Raw genomic sequence first — 27816 nt, 5'->3', positions numbered from 1 at the left:
CTGTCAATTTGACTGGATTAATAGTTGTCTACAAAATTAGTAAAACGCATTGTGTGTGTATGTGTGTGATGGGGATGAGGAGAGTGTTTTCTGAAACATATCACAAGGCTCTGACCGAATGAATATAACTCTTTGGCAGGTTTACATTTTAATAGATTGGGGTGGTGGAAAGTAGAAACTGGAGGAAGTAGGTCGCTGGAAGCGTGTCCTTTGGGATTATCTGTTGTTCCGGTCCCTTCCTGCTGCTGTTCCACTTTGCTTCCTGGTCCCCGTGAGGTGAAGGAACTCCTCAACCACATACTACCCCTGCCGAGGCCTTCCACCCAGGTGTGCTGGGCCAAGCAACAGGATAAAGGAAAGACGTGTAGTGGAGAAAATGGGATCTGTCAGGGCCTCGAGGTGCCCTGAGCATCCACACACTGTTCTAGGGACGTCCTGGAACTCAGGGACCTAGAGACAAAAGGAAAATTAAGTCATGTCCAAAGGAGTAGCAATCCATGCCTGATGTGGATGAGATTATGAATGGCAAGAGAATAGAAGAGAACTTAGGATCAAGTTAGAATTCCAGTTGCAGGGGTGGTAACACAGACCTATACATAAGCCTAGCACTGAGGAGGTAAAGACATTGTGAATTCAGGTCCAGTGTGGTCTACCCAGCAAGTTCTTGTCTCCACAAAAGAAGATAATTCCATCAAATAACGCCAGATAGAAGTTGAGCCTCCAAATGAGGTAGAGATGGAGTAATGAACAGAGGAAAATCCAGAGTGACAAGTCTGTTTTCAGGAGCGGGAAGTCATCAGCAAGCTTAGCAAGAGCTGCTTTGGGTTGATGTCAAGTTGGGGTCGGCTGGGAAGGGTGTGAGAGATGAGGACAGAAGACAAAGTGATATTATTTCCAAATCCTACACCTGCCACGGAGGACGTGGTTCTGTCTGAGAAGCGAAGACTTCAAACTGGCCTAGAGGTCTGCTGGGCTGGTCCACCCGGAACACATTCACAGTGGAGCAGTGACCTGCTGCACCAAGAAGTTCGCGCAGCACCGGCGATACAGGTAACGAGTGCTGGAAAGGACTGGTGCTATCTGAATGTGTGGCCAGTTGAAGGAAGGGAGGTCTTTTGCGGGTTGTAGATGAGGAAAAGGAAGAGGAGGTAATATCACGACTGGCTCTTCTCTGAGACCAAGGAGCATACAGAGACAAGCTTGTACTTGGTAAAACCTCAGCGTGTGTGGTGGCTGAAATGACGGATGTTTGGTCCTTTTGTAGCTTGGCCAGTGTTGGTGATTTCTCTGGTGTCTATCCCAGCGGGACACCCGCTGGGTGCCATCCTGCTCCGGGGCGTCGGAGGCTACTTTGCCTGCTCCGTCGCACTGGGAACACCGACAGGTGCGAACTTTCCTCCCTCAGTCCTGCGTCTTCCAGGGTTCCGCTCCTGGCGCCCTGGCCCGGAGACCACGCGGGGGCAAGGACCACGGCCACGTATCGTGTGGGGCCGAAAGCCTGTCTGGACGGCAGCCTGGGCGCCACTTCCTCGCTTCGCCGGGGAACGCGACACCGACTAGCGCGGGGCGCGGACGCCAGGCCAGGGCGCCTGTGCGCTTGCGCGGCGCACCCCGCCCGGCCCGCGCGTGGCACTCTGGGGCGGCGGCTGCGCGGCGCGCGATTGGCAGGGTCGCGCGCGGTGACTGACGGCGCCGCCGCCGCTGCCGCCGCCCAGGGGAGCGCGGAGCCTCCGCGCCACCGCGCCGCCGCCATGGACCTGTTCGGGGATCTGCCGGAGCCCGAGCGCGCGCCGCGCCCGACTGCCGGTAAGCGGCGCGGGGAGGAGGGCGGCGCCGGCCGCGGCCTCCGCCATCTTCGCGCCGTCGCCTCAGTCGGCCCGCGCCTCACGGGGCCGCAGCGGCCGCGCGGTGCGGCCCCGGTCCCGGCCTCGCGTGGCCCGCGCGGAGCCCCGCGCCGGGGGTCGGCACGCAGCCTCTAATCTGGCCGCGGCGAGACCGCGGGAGCTGGGCCCGGGCCCGCCCCGGGGGAGTTTGGACTCGCGGTCCCCCGGTGCTGGTCGCCCGCACGGCCAAGGCAGGGCGCTGTGGCCGGCCGGCCCGGAGGCGTCTGCAGCCTGCGTTTGGGGAACGTGTTTGGCAGGGGATTGGAAAGTGCAGAGGACCCAGCCTTTGCCGTCGGAGCGTTCAGTTCTGATCGCAAATGCAGAGGTTACAAACCGTGGGAAACGCAGAGCGGCCCGTGGAGCCGTACCTGAAGTCTAGTGAGAGAAACGCGGGAGGAGGCGGCCTTTGAGCGAGGGCTTCCCGGGTGGAGGGACTGCTGGTTTTCAGGGACGCTAGAGACGGAGACAATGTGTTCAAAAGGGGGAGGGTTCGGATCTCCAGTCTGGCGGCTCGGGGTGGGCGAGCACGGAGTGCTGGGGCTTGGGGTCGTCAGAAGGTATTGTTCTGTCCTTTCCATGGCCTGTCGCACCTCCAGACTTCATAGAGATGCTCTGTAGTATCTTTTTGCGGTTGCTCCTGGTAATGGCACCGTCACTTACTCCCACCGACCACTTTGATGGTACAGGAGCTTCTAAATAACTAGGCTTGGAGCCTGTGAATTTGACTCAGTCATTCTTTTTCCGCTAACCACCGTTACAGTTGTGAGTAAAGCCGGCTTTATACAGGCAGTCTTACGTCTGTCACTGGAGTATACCCCGTTATCTGAATGTGCTCAGTTTGGATTACCAGCTGTGCCTGGAGATCTGTCATCATTTGTAATCCCTATTGCTTTTTAACCAAAATTAATTTGGGTCTTCTCCGAGGTCAAGGCTCTCTTGACAGGACATAAAACCTTACAACTCCTTACTAAAACTTGGGACTTAGCCGATACAGTGCGTAGGGCCCATCCTGCCTCTTTTTCCCCTCCAAGTTTAGCTTTCAGCCCAGACTGACCTGTTTGCCTAGAGGCTGTGTGATGTTTAAAGTCCTAGGAGTACATTTAGAAACTGTTTCCTACTTGCCAGGAGGATGCAGACACTGTTACAATGTATTCTTGAAGTTTTAAAACAAAGACAGGCTTCCGGAATTTGTGGCTGACAGAAAGCTGAGGGCTAAATAGTGACGAGATTAGCAGAATTGAAATTCAAAGTTACTGTAGCAAACTGTTAAAACAGACTAAGTGAGCCCCCCACTCCCATCAACTCTAATCCTAGCACTCTATAGAGTCCTAGACAGGAGGACCTTAAGTTCCAGGAGGGTCTAGACCACATAATGAGACTTTGTTTCAAAAAACAGCAACAATACCAACAAAATAGCTACATAACACCCTAACAAGATGAAGTTTTGTTTTGTTTTAATGTGTACAGGTGTTTTGCCTGCATGTATATCTGTGCCACCTGTGTGTGGTACCTCCAGAGGCCTGGAAGGAAGTAGCTGGAGTTACAGACAGTTGTGAGCTGCCATTTCTGTGTTGGGAATTGAACCTGGGTCCTCTGGAAGAGCAGCCACTCTTAACTGCTGAACCATCAGATGCTTTCAAAATTAATTCTATGATTTAAATTGTAAATCAGTGATACTGTGATGTAAAAATTAATTTGAATACCATACTGTTTACCTCCAGCTGGTGGTAGGACCTGGGAGAATGAAGCATGCTGAGGTCTCATGTAGCAGAGCCAGCTTTATTCAGAGCATCAGTTTATTCTGAGGGTTAAGAAGCGCATGAGTGAAGTGTACAATCGCAAGGACAAGCAGCACTTGGCAAAAAAAAAAATGTGTTTTTTTTTCATAGAGGCATATAAACATTTATTTGAATAACAGCAGCAAGCAATAATCAGCAATCTGAAATAACCTCACTCCTATCCAGTACACCTGGGAGGAGCACAGAAAACATTCCAAAAACAATTCTGTATTTTGAAGAAACCAAGGTCACAAGATTCTTTGTTTGTTTGTTTGTTTCCCAAAAGCGCTCATTTTTCACAGTACTCCATTCTTGGACCGTGTTCTAATACCCTACTTTGTTTCTGTAAATCATGTTGGTTGCTAAGTAGTCAGAAGGACAAGACTAAACTACATACTGACCCTCATACATGATGGATCGGTGTAATAAATTTTCCCAAATAGTAGCAAAAAAACCCAAAATCCAGTTATTTTCACATACTATATAGAAAGAGCTGTGTGGAAAGTGGTATATGACTGTGTCTTCACATCTGGCCTTGCACCCCATTTCACCCTCAGGAACTATTGGCAGATGTGTGATGCTTCTGTTAAGTACTGTGCATGTGGCAGAACACATGGCCAGGCTGGAGTTAGGCTTTGTAGATGTTGGCTAGTAACGTCCATGGGATCTGCACTGTAGCAGTTTAAAGGAGGCAGTTGAGTGATTTTGTAAAAAGTGCTGAGTGTATGGAGGAAGATGATGCTACCACTCAGCACAACAGGCATGTTCAATTTTTTTTTTTTTGCATCACATTTTATGTTCATACCCACAAGACTAATTTTTATAACCTGGAAAAAAATGTAGAATGTATGTGCTATATATCTTCAGGTGGTGTGCTAAATTATCAGATTTCACCCCAAGACTTAAAAAGATTTTGATAGTTGAGTATATTAATTTTAAAAAAGATGGAGCTTTTGCTAAAGGGAATTATATTTACTTATATCAGTAGTGGAACCACAAAATGCTGACAGATTGTTTGGTTTGGTCACTAGAGTGGTTTGCTTGTTTGCTTGTTAGATCAGTACGTTCAAAACTGCTGGGCAGGCTGGAGCTAAAGAGCACACAGTAGAGCCCTTGCCTCGAATGCGGGTGGCCCTGAGCTTAGAACTGGGAACACCTGACAGTTGGCCTGGGGCTGTGGCTCCGTGGTAGAACACATATTTAGCATGAAAAATGTTAAGTTCAGTCTCCAGCACCCCAGATAAAACTGATGTTTAATTGTCAAGGGCTATTTGCTTGATAGAGTAACTTAAAAGTAGGTGTTTTAGGTACTGGTATGAAGACACATGTCTGTAATCTCAGCATTGGAGAGGTAGAGTCAGGCATATCTCTGGAGTTGAGCTGCTGTCAGCCTAGTCACATTGGTAAGCTCCAGGTTCAATAGGAGACCTGTCAAAAAATAAGATAGCAATTGAGGAGGACCCTGGACATCGGCTTCTAGCCTTCACACACACTCGTACACACCCTGCAGACAGGTGTAGTACATAACCTCTGTGGGTATTTATTTTAAAAATATTGCAAATATAAACATAAAAGTTGAAATAGCAGAAGAAAACATACTACATCTAAAACTTAGTGTTTAAGAAAGAAAAAAAATGCAAGTCACAGTTAAAGTGAATTGAAGAATTACAGTATATGTTTTGAAGGATTAATAAAGTAATACCCAATGATTGAAAGATTTACAGGATTAACAAAAAGACAACTCTATAGTGTTCATCTTTAATCCCAGCTCTTGGAATGCAGAGGCAGGCCGAGCTCTGTGAATTTAGGGCCCAACTGGGCTAGTCTATATAGCAAGTGCCAGGACAGTTAGGCTACATAGTAAGATGCTGTCTTAATAGGTAGATAGAGAGATGGAAAAGGGAATATGGACAATGGGGAGGAAAAATGGGTGATACCAGCTGTGATTGGAAAGATGCACTGTTCATTCTCTATTAGTGTTATGGATCAAAGTTGTACATTGTCTGGTGGTAGCTGACAACTGTAGTTCACATACTTTGCATTTCTATTCAAAACAGTGCAAAGTTTTGCTAATGAAAAGTTCCATAGTGTCTATGGCCTACATCTGTTCCTGACCTTTTTGTCTAAGCTCTAAGTTTATAACTTACAGTGTATTTTAAAGGATCCAGATGTGGACATCTGTTTGAGCGTACTGATATGAAAGATGAAGAAAGAGGTCATCACAAGCTTGGGGTTGTGCTCTAGGAGAACTGTAAGGGTATAAAGTGGTTTTTTTCAAGTCCAAGGCAGGTGCCCAGCAAGAGCCCACACTGGGAACTCAGCCAGCTGGATTTGGATCTCCTCCTACTCCTCATGGTCCACTCATCTTGGGCAGGTGTCTCAGCTTCCTTCTTTGTTGGGTAGTAACAGTACCTTACAGGATTATTACAGTAGTCAGTTGAGTTAAAGCATTTAGAGCCCTTAGTATAGTGCCTACAGGCTGCAGGTGTTGCATTTTGCAGCTCATTCTCAGTTGGGGCCAGTAAGGTGTGAGGGTGCTCTCACTGTGTTTAACTGAAGTACCCCTGATAGTGTTCTCGGGTGAGAAAGAACATACTGTTCTTTGGTGACAGTGTTGTTTGAACTGAGTGAATGGGCCGGCATGAAGCAGGAAATCTGCTGTGAGTGCCTGTGAGAACTGAAAACACACGTGTTACCTGTGAAAAGGTGACTTTTTTATTGGGTAATGGTAGTGGAAAGATGGTGCTTAGATAAGAAGGGTTGGTTGTTCAGGTGGCCTCTGCTGTAATGTAGACAACCCTCTCCTAAGAGGCCTGGCCTGCTAATGTGCTGGCTACTGCATGAGGTGTGCTCGTCCTAGATTGTTTCACCTTTCAAAGCTTTATTTTATGTATATGGGTATTTTGCCTGTATGCACCATATATGTGTCTGGTGACCCCAGAGGTCACAGGATGGTGTTGGATCTCCTGGAACTGGAGTTATGGATTGTTTTGAGCCACCATTTATTTGCTTAATTGAACCCAGGTTCTCTGCAAGAGCAAGTACTCTAATTGCTGAGTCATCTTATCATCCCCTAACCCAATACAGTTCTAAGTGTCGGGGGAATGGCATTTTGATTGTTAGAGCTCATAGAAAATTAGGGGAATTAATACATAAAGTAAGTACTCTTTAGTGTTCGGCTTCTTAGAATAGAGTTAGCCTTCTGTATCTGTGGATTCCATACTTGTGGATTCAGTGTACCACAAATTGAAACTTTTTAAAAAGATTTATTTATTATGTATATAGTGTTTTGTCTGCGTGTACACCTGCATGCCAGAGGAAGGCACCAGATCTCATGGTTCGGAGCCACCATGAGCCACCATGTGGGAATTGAACTCAGGACCTCTGGAAGAGCAGTCAGTGCTCTTAACCTCTGAGCCATCTCTTCCGCCCAAGTTGAAACATTTTAAAAGGCGCAGTGAACATATGCAGACTGGTTTCTAGTTATCCTTGCTTAAATGATACAATCTAGGAGCAGTGTTGGGCACAGATATTCTAGAGACAGCGTGAAGTATACAGGACGATGTTGGTGGATTGTTTGGATGAGATGACATTTATCTAAGACAGCGATTATCCCTGGATTTGGGTATTGGAGTGGTCCCAAAAGCAGTTCTTCACGGACCCAGAAGGGCACCTGGGAAGCTTTGCCTCCTGCTTCCATACATTTGTATCTCTTGAGAAAAGTGAAGGCATTTGTGGTTCCTCAGCTTGCTGGAGGTAATCCTGAGGATTAGAGCATATCTTCTCATTTGTAATACAGGAAAAAGAGATTTTGCTAGCTGTAAGGGTTTCAGGGTTTCGTATGTATTTAAGTACTTCTGACCTAAATATCCCCAAGACATTCCTTTCCTTAGAATTGATAAATTCTACTTTTTGTTTTAAAAGAGGAGAATTGGGCTAAGGAGATGGCCTGGTGGGTAGAACTTGGACCTAAGTATGAAGATGAGTTCAGTCCCTCCTGCCTATGTAAATGTGGGGTGAGCATGATGGTCTACCTGTAATTTCAACAATGGGAAGGCAGAGATGGATATTTGAAGCAAACTGGCTAGCTAGCTGAGCTGAATGAGCAGGCTCTAGGTTCAAAAGACCATGCCTCAATATATAATGTGGAGAGAGATCAAATAAAACAGCCAGCGCCTACTGCTGTCCTCCATATACACATATGGCACTTAAGCATACACACACTCAAATGTAGATACACATGTACACCACAAAGGGGAAACTTGATACCCATCTCATTTCTATATGGAGAGCAAGTCATGATATTGATAAATAATACAGAATACATTCATTTAAGTGAACTGACCTAAATGAGGGTATTTTAAAGAAACAAGCAGTAGAACAAGGTCTGAGTGTTAGGTCTGTAGGATTTTGAAACTGAACTCAGATCTTCTACAAAAGCACCATAGGAGGTAATCGTGCTGTATGGAGGTCAATACCCAGCCATACATTCTAAGAACCTATGCAGATGCCCAGAACTCAGTGTTCATCCCTGTACATGTGCATTGCGATTAAGCTGAATTTTAAAATTAAGTGCAGGAAGATTGACAGTAACTAATAATAAAATAATTGGGCTGGAGAGATGGCTCAGAGGGTTAAGAACATTGGCTGTTCTTTCAAAGATCCTGAGTTCAATTCCCAGCAACTATGTGGTAGCTCATAACTATCTTTAATGAGATCTGGTACCCTCTTCTGGCTTGCAGGCACACAGGCAGAATACTGCAAAACAAACAAATCAGTCTTTAAAAAGTTTCTATTAAAAAACTTTTTATATAAAATAATATAAATATAAAATATATAATATATTTTATGTAAAATATATAATATAATATATTTTATATTATATTTTATATTTATATAAATAAATAAAAATATAAAAAATAATCATAATCTATTATAATAGGTGTGTGTTTTGGGGACTTAAGAGATTGCCTCAGTGGCTAAGAATACTTGCTCTTGCAGAGGACACAGGTTTCATTCCAGCACCCAAGTGGTAGCTTGCAGCCATCTACTGCTCCAGTCCCAGAGGTTTGAAGGCCTTCTTTTGATGTCTGGGTACAAGGCATGCACATGGCAAAATCTTGTACATATAAAATTAAATAAATGTAAAAAATTTTTTTTTTTAACTGTGTGCTTTGGGGACATTCTTAAGTAAAATAAAAGTTGCTTAAGCATAGATGGCGCGATTCTGTGGCAGTCACTCTGATAACCAAAATGGCTCCTAATAACTTCTGAGTGATTAAGTACCAGCAACCTGGCACTTAAGCCCACACACATACCCATGGAGAGCAAGAATGTCCTAAAGAGATAAACGGGGTTGAGGGAAGCACAAGGTTTCATTGTGCTACTTTAGAATAGTGTGCAGTTGAAAATGAGTTATTTTGGTAGTTTCCCGTTTAATACAGTTGGGCTGTCACTGATACTGAGTAACTGAATCTGGAAAGTGTAGGCAAGGGCTCTGCTTACCACATTCTGTCAGGATGTTTTTCTCCAGATTGTCAGTTCATATGTTTAATAGTTTAAGTAGAATTTTGGAAAACTTTTAAAGCTGGGGAGTAAGGAATAATGAGTACATTTTAGGTGAAAAATAATAATGGGGCATAAGACATTTAAAATTTTAATCTTCAGATTTTTAAATTTAAAAGAAAGAAAAGAAACTTTTTTTTTGGCTTTTTTTCTGAGGCCTGTCCATCATCAGCTGTCTGTGTTCTCCATTGCCTTTCATTGCTGGTGACACCCAGTTATGACAGATTCTCTGCAGTTGCAAAAATCACCAAAATAGCATTCAGTAGTTCCCGTGGGCCGTTGAAGGCGCCCTGCACTTCTCTCCGCTCTGTCGGAGCTACAGTCATCTTGTCCCTCAGTGGTTCTCTTTCAAGGGGAGATTTAGGAACCAGGTGCATTATGTGTAGTTTAGTGGCAGAGCACACGTAGAATGCATTCCGTCCTCAGCACTGGGGAAGGGAAGGAGAGTTAGGAATGGTGGCACGAGTACACCGTTGACCTCAGCACTCGGGAGGCTCTCTGTGAGTTTGAGGTCAGCTTGTTCTGAATTGTAAGTTTCAGGCCAGGGCTATATAGTAAGACCCTCTTCCCCTCCCCCATCCTCTCAACCCCAAAAAAGAAAAAACAAAAGGCCAATTTTTAAAAATTTTGGTACCTGCTATGATGTCATTTCATTGTTTTCATGTTGACTGACCATTTGAAAGAGAGGCCTTTCTGTTGTAAATTAAAAAAAAAAATGAGTGTTGAGCTATATAATGTTTATTATCAACCCTAAGATTATCACACAGGGTTATCTAACCCACTATCACAAATAATAAGACACAGACACCTGTTAGGTTTATAATTGCCTTGTTTACCTTGGGCCAGGCAGGTATTTCACTTACACTGTCTCAGTAACCTCACCAGCCATCTCCTAGCTGCTCCTAGCTTAATCCTCATCATCTGAATTATCTTCCATCCATAAGCCCATGGTACTTGCTTGTATTCTTCATCTGGGCCTTTTCATGCCATTCCTTTCACATCCCCGTCCACAGGGTTTATGGTTTCTTCACACTAACCTGTCATGGAGTCCTTCTTTCTTTCTTCATCCATCCCTTTCCCATTATTCTCTTGAACCTGAAGCCTGGGAACCTTAGGCACTCCTATCCCAATCTGCCCTGCTCAGGTATAGACTGTTTAATCAACCAACCAGGTATAATGACTTAAGCCTATTTACACAAGGATAGGGACAAGCAGGGACAAGATCTTGGGGGCCAGTAATTAACATTAGAATACAAAAAAACAAACAAACAAAAAAACACATGAGAATATATAGCACCAGGCCAAACCCCAACACCCTTCCATAGTAAATAGCTCTCCCAAAGAGATTAAAAATAAATAAATCAATAAAATAAAAGTCTGTTTAACAGAGAGGATAAAACTTAACTCATAGCCACTATCTCAGAGCCGGGGAGGGCACAGGTGTATTCTTTGTAGAACTCAGTGCCTGGTGATCATCTCCTCTCTAAAAACACACGGGTCTTCTGTTTTAGGGAAGGAAGCACCGGAAGGACCCGTGCTCTTTGAGGACCTGCCCCCGGCCGGCAGTACTGACTCAGGTACAGTCTTCAGGCTTTCCCAGGTGTGTGTCAACGTCTACTCATCCTGGGATTGTAGTTGTCTCAATCTTTCTCCCTTTCCCCCATTTTTAACACACAGATGTTTTAGGTGTTGGCTGTCTTTAAGTTTTGAACCCATGGCCTCAGGTAAGGCAGAGAGACCTGCAGTAGCCAGCCCTGAGAAGTGCTGCGTAGACACAACAAGCTGTTTTCTCTGGTTCGATTCCGTATTTTACTAGTTGAAGTAAAATCCAGCTCTTTCAAGGCAGAATTTCTGTTTCCTTTGAAATCATAGGACTTTAAAATACGTTCCGGATATATTATTCCCTGCAGAATGAGTTGCACTGGATTGACACAAGTTCTGAGTTTGTCTTGATGACCTGTTGCATAGGTGTCCTGGTGGGATGGATTCTTAAACTGAAGTCTGGTTATTCATTTTGGACTCAATCTGGGTTCTTCTGTGTTTCAGGATCTGGGGGACCTTTACTTTTTGATGATCTCCCGCCTGCTGGCAGTGGCGATCCAGGTAGGCAAACAGATTCCAGAATGTGGGTGGAGGTAATTCTTACCTTGTTACTACATTAACTGTATGCACAGGGTTTAGCAGGATTTTGGGTGACATTAAAATTAAACAGGCACCCTCAGGTGGGAACAGAGATAAGAGACCTCAGTACTCTATCACCATTTTGTTTCTTGTCCTTAACTTTGCCTGCACCTGCTAGGCCGACTTTTAAGAATTAAGATCTAGGCACAGGGGCATCTGCCTGTAAGTTCAGCATTCAGAAAGCTAAAGCAGAAGGAACTTTAGTTCCAGACTAGTCTGGGCAATGTAGTGAAACCCTGTCTCAAAATAATAATAGTAACAATTATTTAAAAAATCAGAAATTCACTCTGATACCAACTTTTAATTTTTTTTCAGTCTTTCACTCTAGTTTTTCTCCTGTTCCCCAGACACAGCTATGTGACAGTGTTCTGTTCTTTTTGTGTCCTGTTAGAGAGAAGGGAAGGATGAGGGGTGCGCTGTTACGTTACAGCTGCAAAATGGTTACTCCATCTAGCAGAGAGCTTCTGTCTTGGAGTTGTTCTATGGGGACTGGGGAGAAGCTGCAGGTAGTCCTGTTTTTATGGCCAGAAATTCCATTTGTCCAGAGCTCTGTTATACAGAGAAACCCTGTCTCAAAAAAACAAAACAAAAAAGTTCCATTTGTTGCCCAGTAGAAAGAACATTTGCTACTTTTTCAAATTTTTTTTTTTAATATTCCTATGAAGTCAGTAGGACCACTTAGAAAAAGCATTTAATTGTCTTCCATAAGAATCCTAAGGTTTTCAGGGCTGGGGACTCATCAAAAATTTGAGCATGCTCATATCAGTTAGCCTTGAAAACTTTCCAAATGAAGTCAGTGCTCTTAATTATATGAGGGTTAATATGCAAAGCAAGTGTTTTTATAGATTTAACTTTAAAATGACTTAGCCTGGCTACTTAGTTATTCGTGGGATGGAAACCAGTAAAGATTAGAAGACTTACACAGCACTGTTGATTGACATAGGTAATCTGGTAACCAATATTTTTGGATTTCTTGGAAGAGTGCTCATTCTTCTCGAGTGGGCAGGAACCATTTATGAGCTGAGCATATGTTAGTCTGTAAGGTAAGCCCTAGTGAAGAGTATCTACTCTGCAGACCATGTCCTGTGGTGTACTAGCAGTCACCTAGCGGTCATTAGTAGCAATGGACTCTTGTCTGTTTTGAAGTTAGAAAGGATACAGATGTTGATGGGGAGACATTGAGGAGACTCTTGTAAACACCCATGGCATTTTCTCATTAAGTTGCTCTTTTTTATGCAGGGTGTCATGTATTTTATAATACCATTGTGGAAACACACCCTTTTGCAGGTAGCTGAGTCTTAGCATAGAACTTTTTCTTTTTGCTAATGAGTAGGTTGAATGAATGGCTGCCGAAAACACTTACAGACATTTGACGTTAACAGGCACCACAACAGATCGATGGTTTATGTGTCTTGTCCCTATTGATGTTCTCGCAGTCCCTGAAGATGGTAGACTCTCACCATGTTATGGTTGGAGAAACTGGCTGGAAGATTAAAAACTGAAGCTAGATTGTACACATTCCAAACATAGTACTGCTGGGGCAGTTAGGTATGCTTGAGTACAGATGTAGGGACAGCTCCAGCAGCACTTTGTACCTTTCAGGTAGAACCTGCCTTTTAACTTCATTTGAGCCTTTTAGGATCTTGTTACTTGTTTGGACTTGTTCAGAACACATGAGTTTTCTGCAGCTTTTGGAAATTTCCCTGTTGGTCACTCAGGGTCTGTGGATGTAGCACATCATGAATCTGCTGCAGGCTAAAAGTTTAAGTTTGTATACAAAGTTCTGCTACTGAGAAATCTCCTGAACAGAGACTGTCAGGTTCTTGAGTCTTCCTGGATGTTGTCCTGTCTTCTACCTTCCCAGCCAGAAGTTCTAGCCCTGGGCACTGTATGTCCTGGCCTAAAATGCCTTCATGTCTCTGGGCTAGACTGGATGGAGTCTGGTCTGCTGGCCACTCATTCTGCAGTCTACAGCTACTTCTGTCTGGTTTTACTTTGTTTCTAGGTTCTCTTGCCACAACAGTTTCCCAGGTGGTGAAGAATGAAGGGAAAGGAGCAAAGAGGAAAACCTCTGAAGAAGAGAAGAATGGCGGTGAAGAGCTTGTGGAAAAGAAAGTTTGTAAAGGTTTTCAGACAGTTTGAAAACAAATGTATTAGATTACATATCTTAAACATCCCAGAGCAAACCAGTCTCAGCTTCCTAACTGTAGTACTTCTCAGAGCCAACTGGTGGGCTTAGCCCCCTTTTGCAAATCACTTCTAAGACTGCCTTTGCTTTTCATGTGCTTGCCTGACCTGATAGGAAACCACATTGTTCTCAGTGTTCAGAAGGACCTATTTTTTTTTCTTAGTTCTCTTCAGAAATGACTAGCTTTTGACTATCCATTCTTTCTGACTACCAGTCTTTAAAAACTCTTGATTAGCTTTGACTAAAAGAAATGGCTGTAGACTTACACTTCCTGATTGCTCTGTCGTTGCCACAAATAATTGCTTCTGAGAGCTGCAGCAGTAATGTGGCAGTGCTGCTGGGGCATGGCCACAGGCATCTAGTCTAGAGGTGCTGCAGGTGTCAGCAGAGGACGTAAACTAGCCAGCCTCTAAATTTGACATCATTCTGTGCTGCAGCAAACTTCCTGCTCCTTCACTCCCTCAGCTGGAATCAAAGTGATTGTGACCACCATTGGCAGCCTGGAGCATGCAAATAGATACTTTTGGGGTCTCCAGCAGGGTATCAATTTGAATTTTCTTAGAAATGGGAGTTTTTCTGTCACCAGATTAAATTTACACTGAGACCTTTCTTCCTCTAGTCCTTGGTCCCACCTCTGCATGAAGCAGCACTTCTTTGACTCTCACCTGCTTAGGTGGAACTCTTCTGCACTCGCCACTGACCTCACATGTCATGTCTGTCACAGCTCCAAACTTTCAGAACCCCGATTGGTTACAGACTTGTAACTAGGGAGATGCTTTGAGGGATAGTGCTTACTTGCACCACTGATGCTGCTGAGGAAGGCGCCATAGTACCTCTTATTTGCTCTGGGACTAGGGCTTCTAGAGAATAAGGCACAGTTTTGTATTGGCTTTTTGTTTTCTTTCCTCAGCCTCTTCGGTGATCTTTGGTCTGAAAGGCTATGTGGCAGAGCGGAAGGGTGAGAGGGAAGAGATGCAGGACGCCCATGTCATCCTGAATGATATTACTCAGGAGTGTAATCCTCCATCCTCCCTCATGTGAGTGCTTACATTCCAGCGAGCCTGGTTGATGTTTGTTTCTCCTCTGTTCTACTGCGCTTTGGACTGTGTGAAGGTGCTTCTCCAAGAAAGACTGATGTGATGGGTGGCCTGCTTTTTGCATCCGTGGATCTTAGATGTCAGAATATTTTTGAGATATTTGTTGGCATCTGAGGATATTTTTGTTGTCACGGTAGAGCAGCCAGTGGCTATTGGTATTTGGTGAGTAGAGACCAGAATATTACATTGCTAAACATGGGACTGCTCCTCAACAAAGATCTGGCCAGCCTGACATTTCAGTAAGGCTGTACTGAGTGCTGCCGAGTATGAAGTGCCTCCCTGCAGTGGACTTCATGGTGGTGTCCTCTCACAGTGACTGGCCATCTCTGGCTGAGTGCTCTGCGTCCTAAAGAATGGACGGACTGGAAGTCACTGAGTAAGCTCTGCAGGAGTGTGGGTGTCGTCCTGTCCTGAACTCCCAGCACTCAGTATAGCTCTGGCAGGCCTTGAACTACAAACCGAGGCTCTGCCACTAAAACAAGAGCAAAGCACACCCAGCAGAGTGATGGCCAGGGCCAGGCTGTGAAGATAAGTTCCCCGAAGACCAAGTCAGGATGCCCCGGGAGAAAGGAAGCAGTGCTCTCTTGGAACTCAAGATTTTGATCAATTCTCAGATCCAGAAAAAACAAGCAGTCAGCAGCATATTACACGACTACTAACATTCTGTTATAGACATAGTATTGGGTATTGAATAATTGCATAATTACATATTTTGTCTGTAATTTCTATAATCAAAATTACATAATGTGCATACTATGGTTTTCCCCGATATTAGTTATTCATTAACATACAGTGTGCTAACACCTGTTGTCTAGCTCATCATTATGGCTGCTGCAGAGCCAGTGATCATGACAGAGAAGAACATAGTGGTTTCAAAGTCAGGAAAGGGCCTCGGCAAAGTGCCTGTCCCCAGAGATAATACACAATGACAGGTTCCAAGTTGTAAGCCAGATGAGGCTTGTTTTCTCATGGCTCACGATGTCTTAACGTTGCAAAGGAATTTTTAAAAATGTTTGAAAGAAAAGTTGATCTTAACACTAAATGTCATTTCTCATAGACAGTTTTCTTTCTGATATAATTTTAAAAATTAAATATTATTATTTAAATCATTAAATTGTAATTTATAGTTTTTAATTTATTAATAAATTATTTTTTATTATCGTGTATGTTTATGATGCAGGTAGAGGGTTACACACATGACATGGTGCCTGCAAAGCTGTCAGTAGACAACTTTGAGTGAGCCATTTAGTTGGCCCTGAAGTGGGTTTTATTTTTTGGAGACATGGTAGCACTGTGTAACCTTGGCTAGCTCAATATGTAGACCAGGCTGCACTTGAACTCGCAGCGATCTACCTGACTCTGCCGTCCAAGTGCTGTGATTAAAGGAGTATGCTACCACATTTGGCTCTGACGTTTTGCTTTTTATGGCTTTTACCATGGAGGTGGGTTTTCTGACAAAAGTTGAATAGGAAATAGGACTAAAACTATCACCATAAGCTTTGAAGTTAGATATTAACTAAGAATCCTGGAAGTTCTCCCTTGTTCTTATAGACGTTTTTGACAAGAGTTTTGGATGAGTAACTTTTTCATTTATTAAAGTCTGATTTAAATGGAATAAAGTTCTGAATTCTAATTTTTACTGTTTAAAAAATTATGCATATTAGCTATACATTTTTATTTATTTATTTATATGTATAAGTGTTTGCCTTCATGTATGCATATGTACCACTGCCTGACCAATGTCCACAGAGGCCAGAAGAGGGCCTTGGAACTGGAGTTATGGATGGTTTGTGAACCACCATGTGGTGCTAGGAACTGAACCTGAGTCTTCTGCAAGAGCCGCAAGTGCCCTTAACTGCTGAGCCATCTCATTTGGAAACAAATGGGGTTTTGTTTGTTGTGTCTTAAGATAGGGTCTCGGTCTTTAGGCCAGGCTGTTCTTGGAACTCACAGTACAGCCCAGGCTGGCTTCAGACTCTTAGCAGTTCTCCTGTTGCAGCCTCCTGTGTTCTGGGATTACAGGTGTGAGCTACTATATGAACTCAAATTTGAGGTTCTAACAATTAGAATGGATGAAAGTTACTTAAACATTTATCTCTTAAACATTATTACCTTTTCCCTCCATTGCATGTCAGTATGACTGGTATCTCAGCAGCGCTCTTTTTAAAAGAACATCATTTATTTTTATTTTATGTGTATTGGTGTTTTCCCAGCATGTATGTCAGAGGGAGGGTGTCAAATCTTGGAGTTACAGACAGCTGTGGGCTGCCATGGGGTGCTAGGAGTTGAACCCTCTTCCTCTGGAAGCACAGTTAGTGCTCTAACTGCTGAGCCATCTCTCCAGCCCACGACTTGCTTTATCTTGATGTTCATTTGCTTAAGATAAGATTCAAAGTTTTAATGAAGCTGGGTGTGGTGATACTTGCATGTAATAGCAGGGCTGCAGCAGTCTGTAATTGGAGGTCAGCCTGGAGGTTAGACAGAGCCCTCCTCTGAAAACTAAGTAAAGCAAGCTTCAGTGAAGGGGTGTGGTCATTGCTTTAAGGATGTAATTGATTTTTAATTTGTTCTTTCAGTACTCGAGTTTCATACTTCGCTGTTTTTGATGGACATGGAGGAATTCGAGCCTCGAAATTTGCTGCACAGAATTTGCACCAGAACTTAATCAGGAAATTTCCTAAAGGTGAGACTGAGAACTGAGTATGTGAATATTTGACTTCCCTACTGTTTGCATGGCTGAGTCTGTCAGAATGTTTTGCTTTGGCAAAAGTCGTTGATGGGCCTGGGGATATAGTACAGTGGGTAGTTTACTTGCATAGCGGGCATGAGGCCCTAGATTCAATTCTTGGGACTACTTATATTGGGCATTATGGTTTGTGAGATAGGAGATCAGAAGTTAAAGGTCATTCTCAGCCACATGGTAAGTTTGAAGCCAGCTATATGAGACTCTCAAAAACAAACAGACAGACAAGTCTTTTGCTGATAAAGGAGTGTAAGGGTCAGAAGTAAGGGGCTGTGTGGATAGAGCGTATTTCTTCTTGTCAGGTGTTAGGGATGTGCTTAGTGTCTTTCTGCCTCTACACTGGGGAACCAATACAACAGAATTCCCAGGTGAGGAACAGACAGATGGTTAGTAAGGACATGCTTAGAAAAAAGTTCCTATGTGACAGTGACCAATGGAACCACAGTAGGCAGCAATCTTCCCCTCCTGAGAGGTTACTCTGTTTGACCATTCTCTGCCAGGAGATGTAATCAGTGTGGAGAAAACTGTGAAGAGATGCCTGCTAGATACTTTCAAGCACACAGATGAAGAGTTCCTGAAACAGGCTTCAAGCCAGTGAGTATAACTCCATGTAGAATGCTAAGTGGCTGGTATTTCCTAAGCACCTTTCAGGTCTTACGATACTTTTTGGCACAGTGCTTTCTGTCTCAGAAGTACCCAGCACCATGACAGCTCTTCACACTGTTAACCCAAAAGGATGTGGGACCAGTGAGATGATCAGGATCTGCCATTAATTCTCATGACATGAATTCCGTCCCTGAAACCCATATGGTAAAAGAAGATGCTCTCTCAAAAGTTGGCCTTGCCCTCCACACACATGCACACCCACACACCATGCACACACATACAATAATAATAATTCTTTAAGTAAATGAAAGAAAAAGAAAAAATGCATTTAAAAAATTTATGTTGGAGCTACAGAGATGCCTCAGTGGTTAAGAGCACTGGTTGCTCTTCCAGAGGACCCAGGTTCAGTTTCCAGCACCTCCATGGTGGCTCAAAACTATCTGTAACTCCATTTCCAAGGGATCTAATGCCCTCTCTCAGTCTCCAGGAGCACCAGATGTGCATACATGTAGGCAAGACACTTGTTCATATCAAATAAAAATAAATCTGAAAAAAGTATGTATTTCTGCATCACAGTAATGAGAGATCTGACTCGGGCTATGTAAGAAATAATTGTTTGGTGTTTGTTTTTGAGTTTGAGAGAGGATTTCACTATGTATCCCTGGCTGGCCTGGAACTCAAGAGTTCTGCCTGCCTTTGCCTCTGGAGCACTGGAATCAAAGGTGTGCATGGCTCCAAGACCAAAGTAGAGAGTTTTGTTTTATCTTACTGTGCCGGGCTTCAGGCACAGCATCAGCCAGCCCAGTTGGTTCATCCCTTTGACTCGAGTAGCATATCATGGTGGGAGTGAGTATCAGAAAACTCAAGGACAAAGAAAATGGGCTGGAGCCCCACAGTCCTCTTCAAGGGCACACCTGCATTAAGATCCCACAACTTCCTTTGAGGGAACTTTGACAGTGACCTAAGACTTATCATGAGGCCACTCCTAGAGGTCCGCAGTACTTTCTCTTAGTGTCGCCATGAGATCCCAGCCTTTTGGGGACACTGCCCATATTCAAACTGTGATGTAGCTTAGAGGACACAGTCTGTGTTAGCCTGGCAGTCTGGCTGCTTGCTCTACAAGTTAGTCTCCAGGCCCTCGCCAGAGGTGGTGACTGCGTTTCTGATGTGTTTCCCCAGGAAGCCTGCCTGGAAAGACGGGTCCACTGCCACGTGTGTCCTGGCTGTGGACAACATCCTGTATATCGCCAACCTCGGAGATAGTCGGGTATGTGGCTCTGAGCCACCTGCTTAGGTGACAGCATGTCTTAAGGAGAGGACGTCAGCAAATTAAAGTGTTGGTGGCTGCCTGGGCCTTCTAGTGGGGTTGCTACAAGTGTGCTCTTGGGAAGGAATCCACATCTGAGCTAGAGGCAGTCTGTTCTCCCAGAGGACCCTAACCTGTCTGTTTTAATACCCAGATCCTTTCTCCCCAATGTTTTTTTTTTTTTTTTTTTTTGTATGCATACTCTTAAGTGATGCTATCATTTGGAATGAAATCAGTGTACAAGTGGCTTGGATCCTTGTTTTTCTGACCTTTGTTGGCATTGATGAAAGTATTCACTCTGCCTTTCCAAGGTATGTGACTGCAGAGGAGCTTGAACACTGTGAAAGGGAAGTACAAGGCCCAGTGCATCTGTAGAGCCTAGGGCAAGTCCAGGTTTTGTAGGAAAAGGCCTCAGTGGCATGCTGCTTTTCCATCCAGCTCTGGACCCTTCAGCTGTCAGTGATCACTCACACTTAAACAGCCTCTGCATCCCTTCTCCTCTGGTGCTTAGGTCTGGGTACTCACCACTAGGAATGTGCCTGTGAACTGCAGGCAACCGCCTGTCCTCATAGAGTTTGTGTTCTTGGGAACCTCTGAAGACTAGTTCTAGTATATAAGTATTTAGAACAAGTGGCTCCAACCAGAACAGGAGAAAAATTCTTCAGACCCAGACCCCGTCTGAACCTTGGTTCCTTGTGTGACTTTAGGCACATTACTCCTGTGCTTCAGCGTCCTCTGAAGTGGACACAGTAACCATGGTCATGGGAGCATACACAGGGGAGCAGTGTTTGCTCTTGCTCATATCCTCACCTCCATAGATAAACTCACAGACTTCTGAGTTGGACGGTGTAATTTGTCAAATGCCTCCCTTCCTTGTCACTGATGTGATTGACAGTGGCCATTTGAGTGATTGACTATGGGCAACCAGCAAGGCTATGCCAGAACTAACACCAAAACTAGGGATTTCTTATCCTGAGTGGAGAACAACTTTTCTCTTTGCTGTTTCTTTGATGTTGGATTCTCTGAACTTCCGTATGTCAGCAGGCAGCTGAATGTGAAGTCATTGTGAGTCTCTCCCTTCAACTGATACCTAGATGCTGCTCACTGAATTCCGTAGCTTGTGATCTCTGTCTTCCCAGGCAATCCTGTGTCGATATAATGAGGAAAGTCAGAAACATGCAGCCTTAAGCCTCAGCAAAGAGCACAACCCAACTCAGTATGAAGAGCGCATGAGGATACAGAAGGCCGGAGGGAATGTCAGGTATCCAGGGATTTATGGGAGCCCCAGGAACTGAGGCTTCCACACACTTGAGGATGAAATGTGCATGGTACACAGAAGTCAGCAGAGTGAGGCCCACTCTCAGGTCTGACAGTGCACGTGGATAACTTGTAGTTAGTTCACTTGTGTCTCTTAGGGGGAGTGCGTGAGTGAGTGAGAAATGTGTCTCCCTGACTGAGGTCTCAAGCCAGTACTTACCACTCATTATTTCCAGTGTGTCTGGGAAGGTTCTTAAACACTGTCCTTGTTTGGTTGCTCTTGGTTTTTTATATAGGGTGTCACGAAGCCCAGGCTGGCCTCGAACTTAGCCTGTAGCCAAAGCTGGCCTTAAACTTCTGATTTTCCTGCCTCCAGCTCCTCACTGCTGGAATTATTGGTCTGCCTTACCATGCTCAGCTTAAATACTGCCTTCTGTTGCACTGAATAAATTGGTTTTCAAAGAAAATCTCAAGTGTTTAATAGGTCAGATTCAGAGCTAGTGGGTAATGCTAGTAGCTTCAGGTACTTGGGAGGCTGAGACAGGTGAGCATTTGCATTCAAGAGTTCTGCACAATGTGGTGAGGTACGCTCTCAAAAATTAATTAGTTAATAAAGAGATGCCTTCAGAGTATGTTATTGCTGACTTGGGACCCTCTGACCCAGAGGACCACGTCTTGCCTGCTCTGTCCTTTAGTTCTTTCACCACTGTCTTTGGAGGCTATGTGACTACTCTGGTTGATAGTTGTGTGCCCAGAGGCTAAGTGAGGACTTCAGTCTTCCACTTCAAGGACAGTGCCTTCTGAATGTCACCATAAATGTTTTCTAGTTATACAAGTTATCCTTTAAATTTCTTTGTTCTGTAGGAGATAAATGTTTAAAAATATACTTTTAGCTAAGTTTCTAGGGTGTTTTAAAATTGAATATCCTGTGGCTGAGGGCCTGTCGACGTTAACTGCCCAGTGTCCACTGCAGTCAGAGCCACGTTGAGGGCGCTCGCCAGGTGGGCTTGAACAAGCTGTTCTTTTGAGGAAGTGGTGCAGAAGGCTAGAGACTGGCAGGGCCTGGTCCCAGAGCAGTGGTCTACTCTTCTGCCCGGGCTAGGACTGTTCCTCTTCTTCCTCCAGAGTTTATTAAACATTTCAAACATTCAGAAAAATAAGCTAAAAAAAAAAAAAATAGCAAAGCAAGTTCTATGATTTCCCACTGGGCTCTGGCTAACGGTTTCCATGTTGCTTCCTGTGTGTAAGACTGGAGTAGGCACGTGAGGACCCTGGAGTCTGTGCCTGTCACAGCTGACAGTTTCATATACTCTGTGCATTTTGATTGTGCCCACTCTCATCTTCAATATGTCCTCTACAAATTGCATGTTTTCTTATTTTTTTCAAACTGGAATTTCATATTAGGCTTTGAACTCTATTAGTGTATTCTAGCAGTTTACTGAAAGTCACGAGCATTCTGAATTACCCATTTCTTAGCCCAGTTTTCTCATTACAACTTATTTTCTTTTTTGACTTAATCTTTGTAGTTAATTTCTGCTGAAAACTTGGTTTGTAATAAAAGGTTTTTTTTTGGTCCAGGTAGCTTCAAAATCATAGTCACAACGTTACAGCTGTTTAAGAATGTGCACGTTCCTTGGTGTTTTGCTGTACTTGAAATGTAACTCGCTGCGGCTGCAGTGCTGTGTGCAGGTGGTAGCCACATGCTGCGTGTTCACCACGCAGCCTGTCAGTGCTAGGTGCCGTGTGACCGACTGCCCTCATTGCACTTCGGTCACTGCCTTGATTATTAAGATCATTAGTTTCAGTTTTTAAGTTCAAGGCTTTTTCTTGTATAAGTTGTGTGTTGCTGGGATGGAGAAGCAGGCAGCCTGTGTGGGATTGCAGTTGCTCTAGGTTACGTGGGGGTCATGCAGGACTCCGCAACTGGTCCGGTACACCAGTGGTTCCCAACTTGTGGGTCGTGACCCCTTTGGGAAATGAATAACCCTTTCACAGGGGTCACATAGCTGATATTTGCATTAGATTCATAACAGTAGCAAAATGACAGTAATGAAGTAGCAATTAAATAATTTTATGGTTGGGGTCATCACACCCTGAGGGACTGTATTAAAGGGTTGCAGCATATTAGGAAGATTGAGAACCACTGCTACGCCGTGTTCTCAGTAGCCACAAGGGGGCAGCAGCATGGTATCCACTGAAAGATGACATAAAGCACAGCGTATGTTAGCTTTCAGGTGGCAGGAAGAACCCATAGGGGCCACATGGTTGGATCTTAAGGACAGTGTGTGCAGTAAATAGGCCAGTCACAAGAACAAAGACTATGACTCTCTGTGTTGAGGAGCCAGGGTTCTGGAGCCTGGGATTAGAAGGAGCCTTCTGAGTAGGAAGGGAATGAGTTAGTGCTTAACTGGAGACAGAGGTTTATTTTGTTTCTATAGAGACGATAGTCTAGGGATGGACAGTGGTGATGACTGTGTGGCTGCATGAATGTCTATGATGACACCAAATCACTTAAAAGGTGCTGTTACATTAATGTGGTTTATGTTGTGTTCTGTTCCTCCCTCACCACATAGTTTGAAGCACAAATGAGTGAAGGTCATTTAGAGAGGGATGTTTTTTAAATATGTGTTTATTACAGTGAAGACTGTGCAACAGGGCTTCCTCTGAGAGCATGCAGAGAGGTTTTTCTTTTACAAGGAAGGGTCTAGCCTGACAGGGAGAGGCTTTCTGAAGATACTGACATTGCAGTCCTGGGACTGGACTGAGTACTGGTCTCATGGTCCTCGGGGAAGAGGTTAATGGTTGTCTGTAATACTCAGGTTCACACACTGGCTCTGGGCCCCTGCTGTTCTCCGGGATAGACCTTTTGCCTCCAGCCTCACTGCACACAGCAGCATGGACAGGCTTTGCTGAGATGTAATGCTCTTTACCTTGCCCACCTGCTGAGGGACTAAGCAGTCTCTTACTTTCCTCAGCATCCAGAGGAGCCCCAAATCTAGGAAGAGCAGGGGTTGAAGCTTGTGAGAGCTAGAGGAGGGCTCTGTACATGCTCAGGTCTGAGGGCTGCAGAAAATGTGCTCTCTGGCTCCCAAGCTGAGTACCCCCACTTGTCCTGTTCAGCACTACTTCTGGGCACTTGCTTTATTCATCTGTGTTCTAGAATTCTCTGCTTTTCCAAGGTGCTGGCAGAAGTCTTTACAGATTAAAAAACATTCAGGGTGGCTGAACTGAGTCACTGGGGGTGTCCGGTGCTGAGGCTGGGCTGAATTCTGCCTCCAGGACAGCAGCACCAGCCCAGGAGAAACTTCCTGTTTCACCTGTCTATTCAGCATCTCACTTGTGACTTAGAAACCTTGGTGATGCTGCTTTGGCATTTAGTAAGTTTTAAAAAAATGATGGCCTCGGGGCCTAGGAGGTCACAATGAGAGCCTGAGCTAGGATGGTTTTGGGGGGCTGTGGGACTCTTCATTGGTTCTCTTTAGTCATAGTATCTGCCTTAGGTGCCTCTTCCTGTTTACAGGTTATCTTGTTCTTTTCCTATCCATCACAGAAAGAGTGGGTGAGACTATGAGTGTGGTTGTTCTACTGCTGATGTGAAATCGCTTCAGCATCTAGGAGTCATAGCCTCAGAGACCGCAGAGATCCTCTAAGCCTAGCCAAGTCAATTGGAATGCAAGCCACCCTCTTTCCTGGCCCCCTCAACACAGGCTACAGAATTGATCAATCATTTAAGGGGCTTAGGACCCACCCCACCCTTTCAAGATAACTGGGCATGGCAAATTGGAAAGGGGGGCATAGGCATTGTAATGAGATTCACTGCTGAGCCCACCAATGGTTAGGTTAGACGGTGGCCACTGTTGCTGCTAGTGTACAATTGTATGAATCCCTAGCCCCAGCACTTGGGGCAGAGGCAGGTGGATCTCTGAGCTCGAGGCCAGCCTGTTCTACAGGGTGAGTTCGAGGACAGCCAGGGCTACACAGAGAAACCCTGTCTCAAAACATTAAGCAAAAGAAGTGTCAGACTCAGCTCCTGTTGACTCTTCTGCTTTCAGAGACCCGTGACCTGTCAAGTGAGAGTCTGACATTGTTCCCCTCATTTTAGAGATGGGCGTGTCTTGGGAGTGCTGGAGGTATCCCGTTCCATTGGAGATGGACAGTACAAGCGCTGTGGGGTCACATCTGTGCCTGATATCAGACGCTGCCAGCTGACCCCCAATGACAGGTAAAAGCAAATGGTCGCCAAAGGTACAGGTGTTTCTCCTGATGATTTTTCTCCAGTCTTTGTTTAGTCTTTGTGGGGGAAGCTGGGGATGAATAGGCAGTGTGCCTGGCCCTGGGTTACAGAAATGAACACCTTTTGTTTCTGGGTTCATGGTATCCATCCACAGTGGTCATGAAGCAAATGAGATGGATACCTGGTTTATCACAGGAGTGTAGAGTTGTGCTAAGAGGCAGTGGGGTAGAGGCATCCCTTCCAGAGGGAGTATCCAGACCCATGTCAACTCATTCAGGTGACAGCATGAAACAGCCAGATCTGTACTAGTGATGGTGGCTAGTGACTTGGTGGGTTTAAGGGGAGTGGGGAAGTTCTGGGACAGATAGAGCAGGGTCTTGGGTTTTGCTGAGGCTTGGGATTTAGCTCATAAATGTAGAAAGTCACAGGAGCAGAGCCTGAATAGGGCAGTGCAGGGAGCCTAGCAAGGGGGTTAAGGGCTAGGATACAGAGCAGGGAACTCTCCTGACCCTAGCAGGATCACCATCCTGAGCCACACTATGAGCAGGAAGGAATGGAACTTGCTCAGGGAAACAAAACTAAGCTGAAGGGCAGGGGCTAGGTGGCAGGGAGTAGAAGCCACATGGCAGCTCCCAGGCCTGCCAGGAAGAGCCTTCCTTTCATACCTGCTGGCCTGTGCCATGTTGTCAGCTGTCCTAGGGTCTTGGGTTTGTCTGGAGGTCCCTTGTAGGGTTATGGCCCTTTTTGCCCTAGATTAGGACAAGTTGGCGTAGTTGTGACTGATTATTCTGAGTCTGACTGAAAATACTAGAAAGAGTAACCTGCTTAGACTTGTCCCCATCTCAGACTACGTGCTCAGAAAACATGGGTATGTGCCCTGCCAGAAGATAGAAGCTGTGGACAGGATGGGAAACAAAGGCAGCTAGCTACCTTAAAGCCAGTCCAGGAGAACAGTGGCTGCCACAGCAAAACATGGATGCTCAGAGGCGTCTCTGCTCACCTCAGAGAAAGTGAGCTGTGTTCAGACCAAAAAGTGGGGGTATCCAGTCTGGAATCCTGGGCCCTCAGGAGTGAAGCACCCCCCAAGGATGCCTCACTCAGCTTGCCCTTAGCTCTCCATCCTTGGGCCTGTGCTGGTAGATCACAGGCATGTTCACTTCACACCTGCTGTTGTCATGGTTGTCTGTAAGGTCTAGAACACAGCATCTCAGGCTGAGGTCTCTGCTCATGACTCTGTTTGTGGGTGGGGAAATGTCCCTCTAATGTTATGCAGCATTCCACCTGAAACTCATTTTAAGATTTAGCTTTCTTATACAATTTCTGTTGCTTTAAAATTTTCTCGGCCACTGAGTTATTAGACAGGTACAATGTTACTGGTTTGGTTTTGAGGTTTTTATTTTTTTTGAGACAGGGTTTCACTATGTAGACCACGGTGGCCTCAAGATCCATCTGCCTCTGCCACCTGAGTACTGGGATTAAAGGCATGTACTACTACCGAGCTGGGTTGGTGTTGGTCTTTAGAGACAAGGTCTCCTGTAACCCATCTGGTGTCAGACTTGCTTTGTAACCAGAATGATGCTCTCTCTATTTCCAGAGGACCAAGATTACACACATTTGTGCCATTATTCTTATGTTTTATTTTTGTTTTGGGGGTACTGAGTGGAACGAGGGCCTTTCTTAGGTCAGGCAGCCAGCACTGCTCACTGAACTCTCAGACCACCTTCTATTCATGAGCTTGTGGCTGAAAGCCCTTGTTTCCTATATTGTAGGTTCATTTTACTGGCTTGTGATGGGCTCTTCAAGGTTTTTACCCCAGAAGAAGCTGTGAACTTCATCTTGTCCTGCCTTGAGGTGAGACCTCTTACAGGGTATGCCACTTGTCTCAGCTGCTCTTCATTTCTGTAGCCCCACATTTCCTGTGTCGGGGGGAATCTTTGAGCTCCTTTCAACCCAAGTCCTATCATGGGGCTTAGCTGGTCACCCTTTCCTGCCAGCCTTTGTTAAGAACAGAGCAGGCCCTGCCCTGGCTGTAGTGTCCTGAGAAAATGACAGAGGATGATGCCCTGTTCACTCAGATCCCATCCCTTTGGTAGGATGAAAAGATCCAGACCCGAGAAGGGAAGCCTGCTGTTGATGCCCGCTATGAAGCTGCGTGCAACAGGCTGGCTAACAAGGCAGTGCAGCGGGGCTCAGCAGACAATGTGACAGTGATGGTGGTGAGGATTGGACACTGAGGCCTGTACATGCCCTGTTTTGCACGGTTGTGTACTCTTGTGGGACTTCTATGGTTGTAAATAAAGGTTTCTTTTTTCCTAGTCATTTGAGTTCCCTTAATTTGCTTTGAGTGACTGGTTCCAAGTTAACTGTGTTTGCTTTAGAATGTGCTCTGGGCCTGTCCCTGTCAGAACCATCATGGGTGTCTTGGACAGGCCCATGATGACCTGTTATGTAGTTCACATGCTCTCACCCTCAGTTTGACCCCTTTGGAGAAGTGGACCTTGCAGGGGGGTGACAGAGTAGTAGCTGGGCTTTGTTCAGTTTTCTGTACAGAATACATGAACATTTCCAGCAGGAGCCCAGGTATGGCTAGAAAGAGGCCCAGAGGACTGCTACCACGTGGAGTGCCAGTCCCACCAGGCCCCCTAGACAGCTACATTCAGCTCGTTCCTATTCCCTAAAGAAGTGAACCCTGGGAGGGTGACTGTTGTTCTGGCTTTCACCCAGCTGTCACCACCCATCAGAGCATGAGACTCACTGTCAATCTTCAGGACAGTTGAGTGCTTGGCTCTGCTGCATGAGGTGGACAGTCTAACTCATGCCAGGGAACCTCTGGCCAAGAGCATGATGCCCCCCCTGAAGAACCCTCTAACCGGCCTACAAACACTTCTTGTGTAGGAAGGTCAGTGCTGGGGTTCTTTAGTGGAGAGTTCTGGCAGCATTTGTGTAAACTCCTGGCTCAGCTCTAAGATGCACAACTG

At 45.1% G+C, this 27816-nt stretch overlaps 1 protein-coding gene and 1 long non-coding RNA gene across 6 annotated transcripts; one reads left to right on the top strand and one right to left on the bottom strand.

Moving 5' to 3' along the window:
• Nucleotides 1-116: 116 nt before the first annotated feature.
• Nucleotides 117-1641, bottom strand: LOC132648122 (uncharacterized). Its single transcript, XR_009586505.1, has 2 exons — nucleotides 591-1641; nucleotides 117-450 (listed from the first exon to the last, which is right to left on the bottom strand). It is a non-coding gene; the product is annotated as an uncharacterized LOC132648122 (long non-coding RNA).
• Nucleotides 1633-27153, top strand: Ilkap (ILK associated serine/threonine phosphatase). 5 transcript variants are annotated; one of them, XM_021646891.2, is made up of 12 exons: nucleotides 1633-1806; nucleotides 10738-10803; nucleotides 11273-11329; nucleotides 13413-13532; nucleotides 14506-14632; nucleotides 17269-17375; nucleotides 17936-18029; nucleotides 19221-19308; nucleotides 20487-20608; nucleotides 24707-24826; nucleotides 26608-26689; nucleotides 26932-27153. In XM_021646891.2, exons 1-12 carry the CDS (start codon nucleotides 1752-1754, stop codon nucleotides 27070-27072), a joined length of 1179 nt encoding a protein of 392 aa, XP_021502566.1. In that variant the 5' UTR covers nucleotides 1633-1751; the 3' UTR covers nucleotides 27073-27153. The 5 variants fall into 5 exon arrangements, with proteins under 5 accessions (XP_021502566.1, XP_060224842.1, XP_060224843.1 ...); XM_060368859.1 differs by lacking the exon at nucleotides 1633-1806 and adding an exon at nucleotides 2186-2261; XM_060368860.1 differs by lacking the exon at nucleotides 1633-1806 and having other exon boundaries at nucleotides 10738-10826.
• The last annotated feature ends 663 nt before the right edge of the window (nucleotides 27154-27816 follow it).

This window comes from Meriones unguiculatus, chromosome 15 (genome assembly GCF_030254825.1).
Source record: "Meriones unguiculatus strain TT.TT164.6M chromosome 15, Bangor_MerUng_6.1, whole genome shotgun sequence".
NCBI classification, from domain to species: domain Eukaryota; kingdom Metazoa; phylum Chordata; class Mammalia; order Rodentia; family Muridae; genus Meriones; species Meriones unguiculatus.
Note: the sequence above shows the minus strand (reverse complement) of the source record. Positions and strands in the feature narration are given on the sequence as shown.

Bases quoted from the DNA above. Each gene is read 5' to 3' on its own strand.
- Ilkap (XM_060368859.1), top strand. From the start codon at position 2,201: ATGCAGAGGTTACAAACCGTGGGAAACGCAGAGCGGCCCGTGGAGCCG. The intron at 11,330-13,412 runs GTAGGCAAACAG...CTTTGTTTCTAG, and splicing joins TGCTGGCAGTGGCGATCCAG to GTTCTCTTGCCACAACAGTT. The intron at 20,609-24,706 runs GTATCCAGGGAT...CCCTCATTTTAG, and splicing joins AAGGCCGGAGGGAATGTCAG to AGATGGGCGTGTCTTGGGAG.